The sequence below is a fragment of the Podarcis raffonei genome, chromosome 11 (genome assembly GCF_027172205.1).
Source record: "Podarcis raffonei isolate rPodRaf1 chromosome 11, rPodRaf1.pri, whole genome shotgun sequence".
Taxonomy (NCBI): domain Eukaryota; kingdom Metazoa; phylum Chordata; class Lepidosauria; order Squamata; family Lacertidae; genus Podarcis; species Podarcis raffonei.
Window position 1 is genome coordinate 64,802,089 of NC_070612.1, and position 16,751 is coordinate 64,818,839.

Genomic DNA, 16,751 nt, shown 5'->3' on the forward strand with positions numbered 1-16,751 from the left:
GGCCTTCTTGGTAGTGGCACCCGCCCTGTGGAACACCCTCCCACCAGATGTCAAAGAGAAAAACAACTACCAGACTTTTAGAAGACATCTGAAGGCAGTTCTGTTTAAGGAAGTTTTTAATGTTTAATAGACTATTCTATTTTAATATTCTGTTGGAAGCCGCCCAGAGTGGCTGGGGAAACCCAGCCAGATGGGTGGGGTATAAATAAAAATTTATAATGGTGTGATCATGGTGTGGATTTGCCAAGCGTGCCTTCCTCTTAGCACGTTTCTCCCTTGCGTCCTGAGTTTGAGTGTCTTCAAAGCCCATGACACCTTTGGTAAAGGCTGTTCTCCAACTGGAGCACTCGCAGGCCAGTGTTTCCCAGTTGTTGGTGTTTATACTGTAGTATATTTTATACTGTAATATATTGAGCACATTATTGTTGTTGTTGTTGTTGTTATTATTATTATTATTATTATTATTATTATTATTATTTGCCTTGAGACAGTCTTTAAACCTCTTTCGTTGACCACCAGCATTACGCTTTCCATTTTTAAGTTCAGAATAGAGTAGTTGCTTTGGAAGACGATAATCAAGCATCTGCACAACATGACCGGTCCAACGAAGTTGATGTTTAAGAATCATTGCTTCAACACTGGTGATCTTTGCTTCTTCCAGTACACTGATATTAGTTTGCCTGTCTTCCCAAGTGATGTGTAAAATTTTTCAGAGACACCGTTGATGGAATGCTTTGGTTTGCCTCTTGTGTTGCCCCATGTCTGATTTCTGTTCAGGGTTAGGACGCCAGCTGGGGTGGGCCTCTTGAAACAGCTCAAGGCCACAGGCTTCTGGCATGACTCATCCCCCCACCCCCGCTTTCTTACCCAAAGTGTGTGTGTGTGTTACATATAACCAGCAGCAGCCAGCAGTTTTGTATGGATCTCTTTCCAGTTTGAGTCTCTTTACCATTTTTACCACAACCTTTTAAGACCAACCTTTTAAGACCAGCTTTCCAAACTGTGTCAGGACACCTTACTGTGTCGGCTGCAGAATGTAGGTGTGTTGTGCAAATGCTCCCCACGTTCCTCCCGGGGCTGGAAAAGGGTTAGTTTAACCTTTGGTTTGTTAGTAAAACTGAATTACTGTGGCTTGAAATGATGCATGTCTAAAAAGTATGTCACCAACATGAAAAGTTAGGAAAGTTCTGCTGTACTTATTTAGTTAGTCTGTAGTCTATGATGCACCAGTATCTCCTAAATATGTATATTGTTGAAGCAAAATAAAAAAATTCCTTCCTGTAGCACCTTAGAGACCAACTAAGTTTGTTATTGGTATGAGCTTTCGTGTACATGCACACTTCTTCAGATAAAGCTCATACCAATAACAAACTTAGTTGGTCTCTAAGGTGCTACTGAAACGAATTTTTTAATTTTGTTTCAACTACGGCAGACCAACACGGTTACCTACCTGTAACTATGTATATTGTGTAAATAACTGTCTTGTTGGCTTGAGGCAATGAAACACTTCACTTTGAACTGTGTGGGCAAGGCGTTTTCTTCACCATCAATTCTGAAATGGCTGGCAACAGAAAAGGTTGAAGATCCTGAAGCTTTGCTGTGTTACTCTCCTGGTTACACTGGAATAGGTATGATCTTAAAATGTTATGTGTTTCCCATTAGAGCAGGGCCTTCAGTCATCCCAGGCTCCCACCCCAAAAGCAGCAAGCAGATCTTACTTCCATCTAGGTAAGTGGGATGGGAGTGATAATGGTGTTTGAAAAGTTCTTTTTAAAGACAAGCTGTGGCATTCTTACTTGTGGGAATGTCAGGATTGCAAATGCATACATGCTGTGGCCGATGGATGCATGATTGCTCACGGCGCCCAAGCCAGAAGTGACTCTAAAATGTTACTAAAAGGGCGGAAGGCTTTATGTGGGCCCTGCTGATGCGTGTGGGGGTCCGGAATGTAACCCCCGTGCAAAACGAGAATTGCCTGTACTCCCTTGGGGTGGGGTGTCTGCTCCATCTGTAAAGGTGGCACCATATTGCATCCTACTCAGCTGCTGCCTCCCCCCACCTCCCACTGCTCAAAGCCTCCCCCTAGATTCTACTGAGCCCATTCCACAGGAAGCGGGGAATAGAGCCAACATTCCTGCTCCCCTTTTGGATGTTGCTTAAGTTGAGGAAGAAATGGGAATTTCCCCTTTCTAACCCAAGTTCCCACCATTTAGTGCCTCCTCCCACCCCATTTATTCATTCTTCATCAGAGCCTTCCAATCCAAACCCAATCCGTGCAGTGATCATTACAGTCTCGGAACATGCAGAAGGCAGACTTATATAGGAATAGCTGGTCTTGTGTTCCTAGAACTCCCAACAGTTTACAGCAACAGTTTGAATTACACCTGCAAACCAAGTGGAGGCCAGTGAAGTTCTTGAAACATAAGTACAGTCGTACCTTGGTTTTGGAACAGCTTAGTTCTCAGATGTTTTGGCTCCTGAACGCCGCAAACCCGGAAGTGACTGTTCTGGTTTGTGAACTATTTTGGGAAGCTGAATGTCCAACGAGGCTTCCGTGGCTTCCAGTTGGCTGCAGGAACTTCCTGAAGCCTATCAGAAGCCGTGCTTTAGTTTTTGAACATTTTGGAAGTCAAAGGGACTTCCGGAACAGATTCTGTTCTCCTTCCATGGTACGACTGTGTTCATTGCAACAAGCCTTAGTTAAGAAAGTAGCTGCCACACACTGGGCTAGCTATATTTTCCAGATTATTTTTTTTCAAAAGTAGCCTATTGTAATAGTCTGGTCTGGAAGTTACCAATGCATGGGTGAGGTTTGAAAATATATTTTAGCCACTTCCAATCACTTAAGTGGAGTCAGAGAAATCATTTTAAATTGTATTTTATTACCTTGTTCCAAATTATAGAAAAACGTGATGTAAATACATGTGCATGCGCACACAAAACACACACCCATACATATCTATAAAATATAAAATATTCAGCAATCAAATATGCATCATCTGTTTCTAACAGGAAGGCAGATTGTTTGTGGCTGAGTATGATAAAGACAATTCTGCACAAGTCTATAAAACTATTTTTTTTAAAAAAAAACAACACCTGCATTCCAGTCTGCTGTAATGTATGCAGGTCACTGTTTATGTATTGTAATCAACACTTTAACAGAACCTTTACAGCAGTTCATCTGTTAGCTGCTGGAATGACAAATGGATTCATTACAATAATTGTTTGGCAAGGAATAGCAAAAAACAAAACAAAAACCTACCCAAATCGTTTATATGTGATACTTAATATTTTTATAAATGGGTTCCCTGAAGTTTCCTGAACAACAATTGAAAACTATTTCATTTGACCTACAGAATATTACTAGCTTTTAATAATATTTTCTCCATTCTTTCTAAATTCTAAAATTAAATCCATAATTTGCCAAAGACAAGACATTCACTGAATGCAGTTTTAGTTAACACAATGACAAATTATATATTTTGTCCATTTTGCTTTCTGTAATTATGTGCCCCAAAATGTTTACCAAAAACACATTTGTCTATTACTTCACACTGTGCAAAATGAATAGCCCTTTAGAATAACTGATGTCACATGCAAAATAAAATACAATAAAAAACAAAGTGAGGGAAACCCTGAGTCAGTAACTTCATTGGCAAGGCTGAATTCTTGCCATACCTTCAGGCTGCTAACAAAATAGTTCAGTATTTATCACTCTACAACTGAGAGCAGGGAGGGAGCTGTGCAGTTCCTATTGTAGATAAGCAAGGTGATATTCCATCGGCTTCTGCGGAGCTCAGTATTCAATTTCATTAAAATCAGCAGAATAACCAGAAGACTGCAGTATGGTTTCTCCTGTTTCTAAAGGTGGAGGAAAAGAATATTTGAAGTAGCATACTATTCTATAGATAATCATTTTAACATGGGCTACTATTGAAAAACAAACACAGTGCAAACTTATACCTGTCTATTTGGAAATAAGTCACATCAGCTTTAATGGAGCTTACTCCCAGGTAGGAGGGTATAGTATTCCAGCCATAATAATGAAATTCATTCAAATAATGGCCTAGTGGAATTTCAAGCAGTTGGTATCATTTGATAAAAGAATCAGGCGGGATTTGACTTAAGAGGTTCACTCATGCAACAGGACTTTTCCTTTCTCTCCTCCGTGCCATGCCCCCCCAAATCTGCTTGGAAGGGTTGGGGAAGCACCCCACCACCAAGTTGAGGGTATGTTTACATCTACATGGATTCAACACACAAGTGCCACTAGGAGCTGCCTCACTGTACTGTTTTATTTGTAGTTCATATAGTCATCTATCACAAGGAAATGTGGGGGGGACGGACTAGAAATGAAGTGAAGAAGAACTTAAAGTAAATATAATTTACCTTTACAAGGTCCTCTCTGAAATAAAATATCATCAATGGCAATGTCACTTCTTACTGATATTCCACGAACTGCTTCAAATATAATCTGTATTTTTTTAAAAATACAATTTTTAAAATATTTTTGAAGGTAAAGTTTCCAATAATTTGAAAAGTATATATAGAAGAAATTCTTCAGTCAACTGAAATATTTTTTAGCCATCATGTCATGGACCTAATTAATGCAAAGACTTCCCCATCCACTCCAACCCTCTGTACCCACTGAAAAGTCTCTCTGGAGGGTTTGTGATGTGGGAGGGGGAATTACCCTACTGAATTTTGGGAAACTTCCCACCCCACCCCCCTACTTCAGCATCCACCTCCCACTCCATGTTATTCAGGAGGGTTCTCTGACCCTCCAGTGACCATTGGATGTGCTGGAAGGAAGACAAAAAGTCCCCTTACACTGGTTTCCTTCTAGTCACATTAGCTAGGATCCAGGCCAATGTGTTTTAATGAAATCTATTTCTTTATTGCATCCAGAACATTAAACATATTCTCTTAGGACTGCCTGGCAGATAGATACCTTAACTTAAAGAAAAATTCCAATTATTATTACCAGTACTGTAGCTTCTCAGGTACAGTTAAGGCTGTAATCGTATACCCACTTACCAGTGGGACTTGCCTTGGAGCAGGTATGCCTAGGATTGCACCATTAGATCAACATACAGAGCATGTTTACAGAAGCAAGTTCCACTGTGCTTATTTGAACTTTCTCCAAGTTTGCATAGGATTGTATCCCTTCTGCTTCTTCAGCTTTCATATGTGGCTCCAGCCAGGTCTGTATTATAGCAGTATCCCAGGTCTATGAGTAAGTACCATGGAACTCAATGAAGTTTACTTCTGAGCATACAGGTACAAGGATGGCATTGTTGCCAAGAAAGCCCACCTATATTATATGATCAGCTGGTTCAGAGTTATTCACTGTTAACTTGAGTCACCATGTTCCCTTGCTTGGGCCACTCAAAGGTTACTTGCAGACAAGGCCAATCAGGAGAACTGAGCTGAAAAAAATATTTTTGTTCCACTGAGTTATTTTCACTGTGTTGGTTTAAATACAGTATTTTTCGCTCTATAACACGCACATTGTTTTTAGAGGAGGAAAACAAGGGAAAAAACATTCTGAATGAAACAGTGGATGTATCATTTTTGTGCTTCATGCTGTGGCCACAGACATGTGATCTGATGGTGAATTTGGGGTGACCCAATGCAAAGATCCTGAGAATCCCTGTGGATCCATGCTTTGTAACCACGTTTTTGCACCATTGCAGCCCCAGGCAACAGTGGGTGTGTGATTTTTGGGGGGCAGGCTGTAGCCATGGACATGCTATGTGCTCTGATGGTGAATTTGGGCTGACCCAATGCAAAGATCCTGAGGATCCATGTGGATCCATGTTTTGTAACCACGTTTTTGCACCATTGCAGCCCCAGGCAACAGTGGGTGTGTGATTTTTGGGGGGCAGGCTGTAGCCATGGACATGCTATGTGATCTGATGGTGAATTTGGGGTGACCCAATGCAAAGATCCTGAGGATCCATGTGGATCCATGCTTTTTAACCACATTTTTGCACCATTGCAGCCCCAGGCAACAGTGGGTGCGTGATTTTGCGGGGGCAGGCTGTAGCCATGGACATGCTATGTGATCTGATGGTGAATTTGGGGTGACCCAATGCAAAGATCCTGAGAATCACTGTGGATCCATGCTTTGTAACCACGTTTTTGCACCATTGCAGCCCCAGGCAACAGTGGGTGTGTGATTTTTTGGGGGCAGGCTGTAGCCATGGACATGCTATGTGCTCTGATGGTGAATATGGGCTGACCCAATGCAAAGATCCTGAGGATCCATGTGGATCCATGTTTTGTAACCACATTTTTGCACCATTGCAGCCCCAGGCAACAGTGGGTGCGTGATTTTTGGGGGGCAGGCTGTAGCCATGGACATGCTATGTGATCTGATGGTGAATTTGGGGTGACCCAATGCAAAGATCCTGAGGATCCATGTGGATCCATGCTTTTTAACCACATTTTAAGTGGGGAGGGAAGGAAAAACACAGAAGAGACAAGGAGCAGGAGAGGGGTGTGCAGAGAAGCAGCTGGCTAAGAATGCAGGAGAGGGGTATAACGGGAGGGAGGAAAGGAAGGCAAAAGTTTTCCCTCACCTACCCACCCAAGCCAGCCAGCGCGCGCGCGCTCTCTCTCTCTCTCTCTCTCTCTCTCCTCCCTCCCTCCCTCCCTCCCTCCCTCCCTCCTGCATGTTTTCAGCAGCACCGGAGCACAGAGACGACACTCTGCTTTCCCCTCTGCTTGCCTGGAGGGGAGGGGCTTTCCCTGCTCTTTGTTCCGTTTGAGTAAACACAGCAAGGAAACAGAGGAGGGTGGGCAGTAAGACCCTGAGGCAGAATGCAGGAAAGCAGCTGCTTCCTCTTTTCAGGTTTCCCTTCTCCGAGACGCGTGATTTGATTTTTGCCTGATTTTTTTTGCATCCCCTCGCACCATTTGGCTCCAGGGACCACACATTCGCTCAATAACACGCACAGACATTTCCCCTTCCTTTTTAGGAGAAAAAATCTGCATGTTATAGAGGGAAAAATACGGTAGCTAGATGTGTACACGGTTTTCCCCACATTACTTTTCCCACATTACTTTTAAAAGTGACTACATGGGAACACACCTGGGCCAGTTTGGGACTACAACCCAATGTTACTCAGGCTATTGCTACCTAAATCCATAAAGAAAAAACTGTTACCTTGGCTATGGAACCAAAGCACATAATACTGTCCTGGATTTACCTGCACTGCAAAGAGGTAACAATCCTCCTTACCATGAATCCTAAGGTGAAAGTGAAGTGAGTCAAGTAACCCCAATTCTAACAGTGGTTCTTTTCCATTCATTTGACTCTGTTGCAAGACTGTAGCATGTGTGTTAGCAACTAAAAGTGAGTTATAGCATGTCATAAACATCTCCCATGGGATCCATTGCTGCAATGTTAACTTACCTGATGAGATCTATCACATGTATATTCTATTTGGCCTCTTAACCATGTGATGCTTTGTTCACCATGCCTTCTCCAGAGGAGGATCTCGTCCTTATCACCATGCTTTTTCATATAAACATTTAATAGCCCTGTTCCAGAGCCATACATGTGATAAAAAAATATAAGACACTGATGTCCAACAGTCCGTCGTAATACCCTTGAAACAAGCTGTGTCTTCTGTCCATAGATCATGTTGGATGCCTCTATGTACATGTAATGTCCTTTTTTAAAAGAAAAAGATACGCACCTCCATAAATGCTGTAATGAGTACCCTACCCTTGGGGCTTGTTCTGCATAAGGAATTAATTTGTCCACAGTTCAGTTAGACTTTCCTGGAGCTGCCTAGTGCACCAAGGCATTGCTTTCTCACAGTGTCGCCATTTCACAATCATCAGTGGCAGCAGTTTTTTATGTTCAAACTACAACTGCATCTAATAATCAACAAGTTCATATATTCCTGCCTCTATTGCTACAATTCCACTCTTCTTTGCTACTCATTTTGTCAAGGAAAAAAATTCTCCCCCCTCCTCTTGACCACCCCAGTAAACCCTGAAAGAAATAAGAATTGATAGCAATCTCAGGAGATGGAAAGAGACCAAGAATAGCAAGAACAGCTGTTGGGTGCTATGGATATCGCTGCACAGAATTGCATTAGTTAACAATGTGCTTGAGGATTCTTTGAACTTGGAGAAATATTATTGGGAAGTGTTTTTTTAAGTACCGTATTTTTTGCTCTATAGGGCGCACCGGACCATAGGGCGCACCTAGTTTTTTGGGGGGGAAATAAAGAAAAAAAATTATTTTGGGCTGCAGGCTGCTATCCGCAAGCCTTCGGAGCCCGGCGGGAACTCCCACCGCGCTCCGAGGGCTTGCAGATAGTTGCCCAAAGCCAGGGGTGCGCAGCGCTGCGCTCTCTGGGCTTCGGGCTGCAGGCTGCTATCCGCAAGCCTGCAGAGCCCGGCAGGCACTCCCGCCGTGCTCTGAAGGCTTGCGGATAGCTTCCTGAAGCCTGGAGAGCGAGAGGGGTCGGTGTGCACTGACCCCTCTCGCTCTCCAGGCTTCAGTGAAAGCCTGCATTTGCTCCATAGGACGCACACACATTTCCCCTTCATTTTTGGAGGGGAAAAAGTGTGTCCTATAGAGCGAAAAATACGGTGATCTGTATCATATTTTCAACCTAAGTTGAAATTTATTTTTGGCAACAACACAGAATCCATTGAAGATGGTATAAAACCGACTGGGGTACACAGATCGTTAAACAACTACAATTATTTGGTTTCTAAGCTAGTCTTCTGTGACACAATGAAGCTGAGAAAATTGAAAATTTAGGAATCCAAGATCATCTAAATTAAAACACAAGTTTGTGCATCATTTTAAAAATCAGAACTATGAACTGTAGAAATAGCATCTGATGTTGCCTCAGTACTACTTATTACTAATTCTAGTTGTTTTTATACCCATGTTTTAAATATTTTTACTGAAGATACAGTAGAGGCAAAATTGTAGAATTCTGTGAATTATTTCCCTTTGGCTCTCCTGAAGTTTTGATAGAATCTCAACTGGTGGTATGTTATGGGTGCACAAAAAATGGACATCCCAACAGGTTAAAATTGCACTTAAAGGGAAAATATTTCCACAGCTCTATTATCAACCTATTTCTTAGCTTTTCATAATTTGGCCACCTCAGAGCTCTCACCAGGCAGACTCTTTGCAAAATGTCAAGTTACTGGAATAAATAATCCAGATTTTATAATGGCTTGAGTGTTCAAATTTTGTTCTTTTCCTGCCCAGGCTTATTGGAAGTGACTGAAAAAGAAATGAGACTGTCAGTAATTTGTTACAGGTCTCTTTAATGCACAAAGCAACCTACATTGTAAGATCAGCTTTTTTGTTTGTTAATAGGAAAAGAGTAAACCTGTTTAAAGGGGTTTGTCTGGGTTCTTAACTGTGTAAGTCCTCTTTGCAGAATAAGCAACTATGGTTTATTGACCCGTGTACATTATAAAAGAAATTATCCCCTCTAAATACTCTGGAGAGTCCTGCCTTACCTAAAATGTATTGGATAAGAAAACTTTCTGTCTTATTCTCTGTGTCAGGGAAGAGTTAGAAGTTTTCAGTTTATCAGAGGGAGAAAGCATTCCCCAAGGGGGGGAGGAGAGCAGTGAATCTAATAGAAGGGAGCAAGAGGAACAACAGGGAGGGACCGGCTGTTCCCAGGAAAGGCAAGGGTTAAGTTCTAGCTCAGATTGGGAGGAGGGGAGATACAGGCCAGCTCTAGCCAGGAGGGTAGGAAAAAGAGCGGGAAAGCGAAGGGAAGGGTGCCTTCGCCATTTTGAGGGTGGCTGGTCATGGAGAAGCAGAGCTCAGAAGGTATCTGAAAGAAGTGACTCTGAGGAATAATAGTTAAGAACTGTTTATAAGATTATTTTGTTAATACACAATAAAAAGTTATAAAAGAACAAGAAGCGTTTGTGTGATGATCTGAAGAGGACAACGACCAGGCCTGACAGAATACCTTCTGCTCTGCGCCTCTTCACTATATGTAAAGAAGGAGAAGCCAAAATGGAGGGAGCTGTGGCGCCAGTTGGGCAAGGAGAAACCCCAGTGCTCCAGCTAACATTACAGGACTTATGGCAACAGAACTTACAGTTGAAAAGTCAAGTCGACATACTATCAGCAGCACTGGGAGAACATAGAACCATGTTGCAAGCAACGCAGGGAGATAGAGTGAGTAAAACATTTACTGTACGTCCACGTAGCTTCAAGGGAGAAACCTCTGAATACATGGCTTTCAAGACAGAAATTTCTTACATAATTGAGATAAAGGATAAAGAATTTCAATCTGAGCAAGAGAAGGTTGCTTATGTGATTAATTTCTTGGAAGGGAGGGCTAAGGACTGTGTTATACCCCTAATATCTTGAAGGGATGCCGCCCTAGGAAATCTACAAATGTTTCTGCAGTATCTAGACACAATTTTCTTAGACCCTGCGCATGAAACAACCACAGCTAGGCAGCTGTTGAGAATGAGACAAGGAAAGGACACTGTGGGAGTTTATTGGTCCAACTTTGGTTTGCTGGTGCAGAAATTAAAATGGGATCCGAATTCCCCAACAGTTGCAGCCCTTTTTAGGGAAGGACTGAATAATGAGATTTTAGACCAATTGGCCCAAATGCCAGAACCTAGTTCCTTGGACTCTCTGGTCCGAACGTGCCTGCAATTGAGCCTACGCGTGGAACGGAGGGCTAGTGAAAAGAAGGAACAATGGAGACCGCGATGGCGGGAAAACAAGATCGAAAGTACAGAAAGCAGAATGGGCAATGTGCCAGGACGAGAGCGGCCAGAGCCCATGGAATTAGGGGCAGCCAGACCCCTCCCAGTTACTACCTCTTCCATGGTAAGAGGAAATGCAGGGAGAGGAAGAGACACGAGGCGTTGCTTTGTCTGTGGAAAACCAGGGCATCTAGCACGACAATGTCGCAATCGTAAAGGATGGGAGTCTCTATCTGGAACAGACATGGGAGAAGACAATTGCCTGAAGGAACTGCATCAGGGAAACGGCTGGAAATGGGAGCTTGCAGCCGGGTGGAGGAACAATAGAAGGCTCTCACGCAGAACCACCTATTCCAGGACTAACGGTGAAGGTGCAACTACAACTACCCAATGGACATAGGGTCCAGGTAGAGGCGCTGTTAGACTCAGGAGCGTCAGCAGATTTCATAGACCAGAAATTGGTACAGGAACACAAAATCGCTTTGTTACCTTTGAATTTCCCACTACGAGTGAAAACAATTGACGGCAGACCGCTACTGTCAGGAGAAGTGACTTACGAGACTCCACTAATGAGAATGGATATAAGTCATCACTCAGAGACCAGGGCATTTCATGTGACCAAACTAGCTGGGCACCCAATAGTCCTGGGCATGAGTTGGCTCAATCGTCACAATCCAGTGATTGCCTGGCATCAAAGGTCTTTGGTTTTCGGTTCGATCTATTGTATGACACATTGTTTGGGGCAAAAGGGGAAAATCTCGGTGGAAGTAATGGGAACAGAGGTGGAAGGGAAGTTGATGGGGAATGAAAGTGAGATTCCGTCACAATATATTGCTTATCGGGATGTTTTTTGTGAAAAAGAAGCGGATAAACTTCCGCCACATAGGCCCTATGATTGCAAGATAGATCTGGTCCCTGGGGCACAGTTGCCACCAAGCAAGATATATGCCATGTCGGAAGTAGAATCTGCAGCATTGAGGGAGTTCCTGCAAAAGAATTTGCAGAGAGGTTTTATTAGAGAGTCCACGGCCTCAGGGGGTGCTCCCGTCTTTTTTGTCAAAAAGAAAGGGGAGGAAGGGGCACCGAGATTAGTATGTGACTTCAGAATCCTTAATAGCCAAATGAAGCCTCGCGTGTGCCCACTGCCACGTATAGATGACCTCTTAGAGAGAGTAAGGTCAGCCAAAGTCTTTACCAAGCTTGATCTACGAGGAGCATATAATCTGATAAGGGTCAGAGAAGGGGATGAGTGGAAAACCAGTTTTTGTACTAAGTATGGTGCATTTGAATTCTTGGTAATGCCTTTTGGCTTGCAAAATGGCTCAGGGGTATTTCAAACCTTCATCAATCACGCCTTGGCAGGTATACTGGATCAGTTCTGTGTCTCTTATTTAGATGACCTCTTAATATATAGTGAAAGTATGGAAGAACATGTAAAACATGTCACGCAGGTGTTAGAGAGATTGAGGACCAACAGGTTATATGTGAAGTTAGAAAAGTGTAAGTTCCACACACAAAATGTGTAGTTCCTGGGATATTGCATTTCCCACAAAGGGGTGCACATGGACCCCAGTAAAGTTCAGGCAGTGGTGGAATGGGAGGCACCTAAAACTAAGAAAGATCTACAGAGGTTTTTAGGATTTGCTAATTTCTATCGTAAATTCATAGGTAATTACTCCAAAATCACAACACCACTGACTGATTGTCTAAGAGGCAAGGGGACATTCAGGTGGTCTGAGGAAGCACAGAAGGCCTTTGATAAATTAAAGGCAGTGTTTGCTTCAGAAAAAATATCTTATGCACCTAGATCCAAGTAAATGTATGAAGGTAGAAACTGATGCCTCTGATAGGGCTATTGGGGCCATTCTGCTGCAACAGGACAAGGAAGGGGACTGGAGACCCTGTGCATTCTACTCTAGAAAATTAAATCAATCAGAACAAAACTTACACCATATTTGATAAGGAACTTTTAGCTGTGCATGCTGCCTTTAAAGTGTGGAGCCATTTTTTGGAAGGGGCGTCACATCAGGTGGTGGTACAAACAGATCATAAGAATTTAGAGTATTGGAGAACTGCTAGACAGCTAAACCAAAGGCAAATTAGGTGGGCGGAGTTTTTTGCCAGGTTTAATTTTAGGATTGAGTACATACCTGGGCATCAAAACGTTCGTGCAGATGCGCTATTGCGCAAACCTGAGTATATGGAAGGAGAAGCACCTCCCAAGTTGCGAGAAATGCTGAGATCGGATCAGTGGGGGTGTGCAGCTGTAGTAGTGGACGGCGGGGAATTCCAGCGATTGACAGTAACAGATGAGTTTGCACAAAAGAAAATGGAGGAACTGAGAAAAGGTAGAGGGGAAGAGGAAGGTTTCAAGGAAAAAGGTGGATTGTTGTACAGGAGAGGGGTGCTGTATGTACCTGCAGGTGAATTAAGAGGTAAAGTGTTGAGGCAACATCATGATAACCCGACTGCAGGACATTTTGGTAGAGAAAAGACCCTGTATCAGATCACACGGCAGTTCTGGTGGCCAAAGTTGAGGGAGGAGGTAACGCAATATGTAAGAGGTTGTGAAGTATGTCAACGAGCCAAGCCACCCAGAGCAGCTCCTGCAGGGTTGTTACAACCTATGCCCACGCCGGGAAGGCCTTGGGATGTGGTGTCTATGGATTTTATAACGGATCTACCATCATCGCATAGGCATACAGTGATCTTTGTGGTGGTTGACATGCTAACCAAGATGGCGCATTTCATACCATGTGCCAAAATTCCGACCGCGCAGGAAACTGCAAAGATGTTTTTAGATAATATTTTTAGGTTGCATGGTTTGCCATCACAAATCATTTCAGATAGAGGGGCCCAATTTACATCACAATTTTGGAGGAGGTTAATGCAGTTACTAGATGTGGAGCTAAGCCTCACGTTGGCAAGATACCCGCAAAGCAATGGGGAAGCTGAAAGAACGAATGCAACACTGCAACAATATCTGAGGTGTTATGCTGGTTATCAGCAAAGCGGGTGGTTAGAGAAGTTGAGTCTAGCAGAGTTTGCGTATAATAATGCAATGCATGTATCTACGGGCAGAGCCCCATTTGTGGCAAACTATGGCTTGCACCCAAGGGCATTCCCAGGCCAAGAGGAGCAGTTAGCAGTACCAGCAGCAGAACAAATGATAGAGGAGTTGAGGTGCATTCATGAGATATTGAAAGAGGATTTGGAAGAAGCTAAAGAGGCTTACAAGAGAGCTGCAGACAGGCACTGGCGAGTTGGGGAAGAAATCCAAGTAGGGAGCTGGGTATGGCTGTCTACCAAGGGACTACCAATACGAGGGAGGTGTAAAAAGCTAGAACCAAGGAGATTGGGACCTTTCCAAGTAAAGGCTCAAATTAACCCAGTTGCTTTCAAGCTTCATTTGCCTGAAAATATGAGAATACACCCTGTATTTCATAGATCTTTATTGTCAGTGTTTGTACCAGCGCATAAGTATCAAAGTTCAAGGGAACCACCTCCTTTCCCCACCATGATGGGGGAAGAGGAGACCAAAGTGGAAGAGATATTAGACTCGAGAATAAGTAGGAGGAAATTACAGTATTTGGTTGCATGGAAAGGGTTAGATGAGTCTGAGAACTCATGGGACCCAGCAGAAAAAATTAACGTTCCAGAATTGCAGAGAGAATTTCATAGAAAATATCCCCACAAGCCAAAACCCCATAACTGGCATCTTCAAGAAATTTTTGAAGAGACAGATAGCGAGGAACAAGAGTTCATAGGGTTCGGTCCTTCAGAAACAGAGGAGAGCGAGGAGGAGGAGGAAGGAGGGCTTAGGGGAGGGGGTGATGTCAGGGAAGAGTTAGAAGTTTTCAGTTTATCAGAGGGAGAAAGCATTCCCCAAGGGGGGAAGGAGAGCAGTGAATCTAATAGAAGGGAGCAAGAGGAACAACAGGGAGGGACCGGTTGTTCACAGGAAAGGCAAGTGTTAAGTTCTAGCTCAGATTGGGAGGAGGGGAGATACAAGCCAGCTCTAGCCAGGAGGGTAGGAAAAAGAGCAGGAAAGCAAAGGGAAGGGCGCCTTCGCCATTTTGAGGGTGGCTGGTCATGGAGAAGCAGAGCTCAGAAGGTATCTGAAAGAAGTGACTCTGAGGAATAATAGTTAAGAACTGTTTATAAGATTATTTTGTTAATACACAATAAAAAGTTATAAAAGAACAAGAAGCGTTTGTGTGGTGATCTGAAGAGGACAACAACCAGTCCTGACACTGATCTTCCATATTTTAGTCAATGCCCTCTAGCTAAAAATTTACAGTTTAACTCACCTACCCCAGAAGTGTGGTCTCCTTTGGGTCCAGTATAAGATGTTGGTGTCTGACCTCTTCTCTTATGCCAACCACTCCGGTTTCTATTTTGCTGAATGAACCCACATTCATTTCGCTCAAAAGTACATTCTCCAGGAAAAGCAGGCAATATATCTGTAACAAAGAATTTACAGAGTTACAGTTCAAAGTAGGTCCAACCCTGTCTGAAATACCACACATATATGGCATCGTGGTTGGAAGTCATCACCAACTTTACCTGTTACCTAAAATTTGCAGTATCCATTAATCTATTTGAATTTGTCAGTTTTAAAAAGCAACACTGATGACACTTTCCAAGGTTTTCTACTTTCTGAAATTATGAAAGCAAAATGGCTTTGGATCCCTTTACATAAAACAGCATTAAACCATAAAACACACCTGCTTTTCACTCTAAAATAAACTTTATGGACAAATAATGTACTTGAGGAAAATGCAGGCCTGACTGAAAATATAGTTTGCCTTGTGGACAGAATGGACTGTTTTAAGAAGTGGCAGAAAGACATATCGAGATTTGTCTGGCAGGGCAAAAAGCCCAGAATAAAATTTAAGATATTAACTGATGCAAAAGAAAGAGGGGGGTTTGCCCTGCCGGACTTAAAACTGTACTATGAAGCAGCAGCTTTTTGCTGGCTGAAAGACTGGCTACTTCTTGAGAACACAGACATTTTGGACTTAGAAGGGTTCAATAATAGGTTTGGTTGGCATGCATATATATGGTATGACAAGGTAAAAATTCATAAAAGTTTCAAAAACCATATTGTTAGGAAAGCATTATATAATGTTTGGATTCGTTATAAAGATCTGTTGGAAAATAAAACCCCTAGGTGGTTGTCACCAATGGAGGCCAAGGAAGTTAAAAAACTTAATATGGAATCTAAATGGCCAAAATACTGGGAAATTATAGAACAAGAAGGTGGAAATGTGAAATTACAGAGCTATGAAATGGAATACACAGGATGAAACGGTTAAATCAGCTATGATTAAATGGGCACAGGACATTGGTCATGACATTATGTTTGCTGACTGGGAACAGTTATGGACCACTGGTATAAAATTTACGGCATGTAATGCCTTAAGAGAGAATATTATGAAAATGATTTATAGGTGGTACATGACCCCAGTCAAGCTTGCAAAAATTTATCATTTGCCCAATAACAAATGCTGGAAATGTAAAGAAACTGAAGGTACTTTCTACCACCTTTGGTGGACGTGCCCAAGGATTAAGGCCTTCTGGGAAACGATATATAATGAAATTAAGAAGGTGCTTAAGTGTACCTTTCACAAAAAAACAGAGGCTTTCCTCCTGGGCATAGTAGGCCAATTGGTGTCAAAGAAAGATAGGACGTTCTTTATGTATGCTACAACAGCAGCAAGAGTTCTACTAGCAAAGTATTGGAAGACACAAGAACTACCCACGTTGGAAGAGTGGCAGACGAAGGTGATTGAATATATGGGACTAGCAGAGATGACGAGCAGAATCCGTGACCAAGGGAAAGAGACGGTGGAGGAAGACTGGAAGAAATTTAAATCTTATCTTAAAAATTCTTGCAAAATTATTGAGTGTTAAAATGTCATGGGTAAAGAATAGCAGATTTGCAGCGATATGATTGGATAAGAGGAAAGAAAAGGGTTATAGAAAGGAATTCATAGGTAATTCAGACCAGGGGTTGC

General features: G+C 42.6%; 1 protein-coding gene across 5 annotated transcripts in view; it reads right to left on the minus strand.

Moving 5' to 3' along the window:
* Positions 1-2,864: 2,864 nt before the first annotated feature.
* MAMDC2 (MAM domain containing 2) overlaps positions 2,865-16,751 on the minus strand; it is an 87,935-nt gene continuing 74,048 nt past the window's right edge. For 4 of the 5 annotated variants that reach the window (XM_053408830.1, XM_053408831.1, XM_053408832.1 and 1 more), the window contains 4 exons: positions 15,042-15,194; positions 7,421-7,680; positions 4,390-4,474; positions 2,865-3,861 (listed from right to left, as the gene is read on the minus strand). In XM_053408830.1, coding sequence (XP_053264805.1) covers positions 3,797-3,861; positions 4,390-4,474; positions 7,421-7,680; positions 15,042-15,194 — 563 coding nt within the window. In that variant the 3' untranslated portion in view covers positions 2,865-3,796. Of the gene's footprint in view, positions 3,862-4,389; positions 4,475-7,420; positions 7,681-15,041; positions 15,195-16,751 lie in introns of those variants that run through there. The other variant, XM_053408834.1, reaches the window with a different exon arrangement.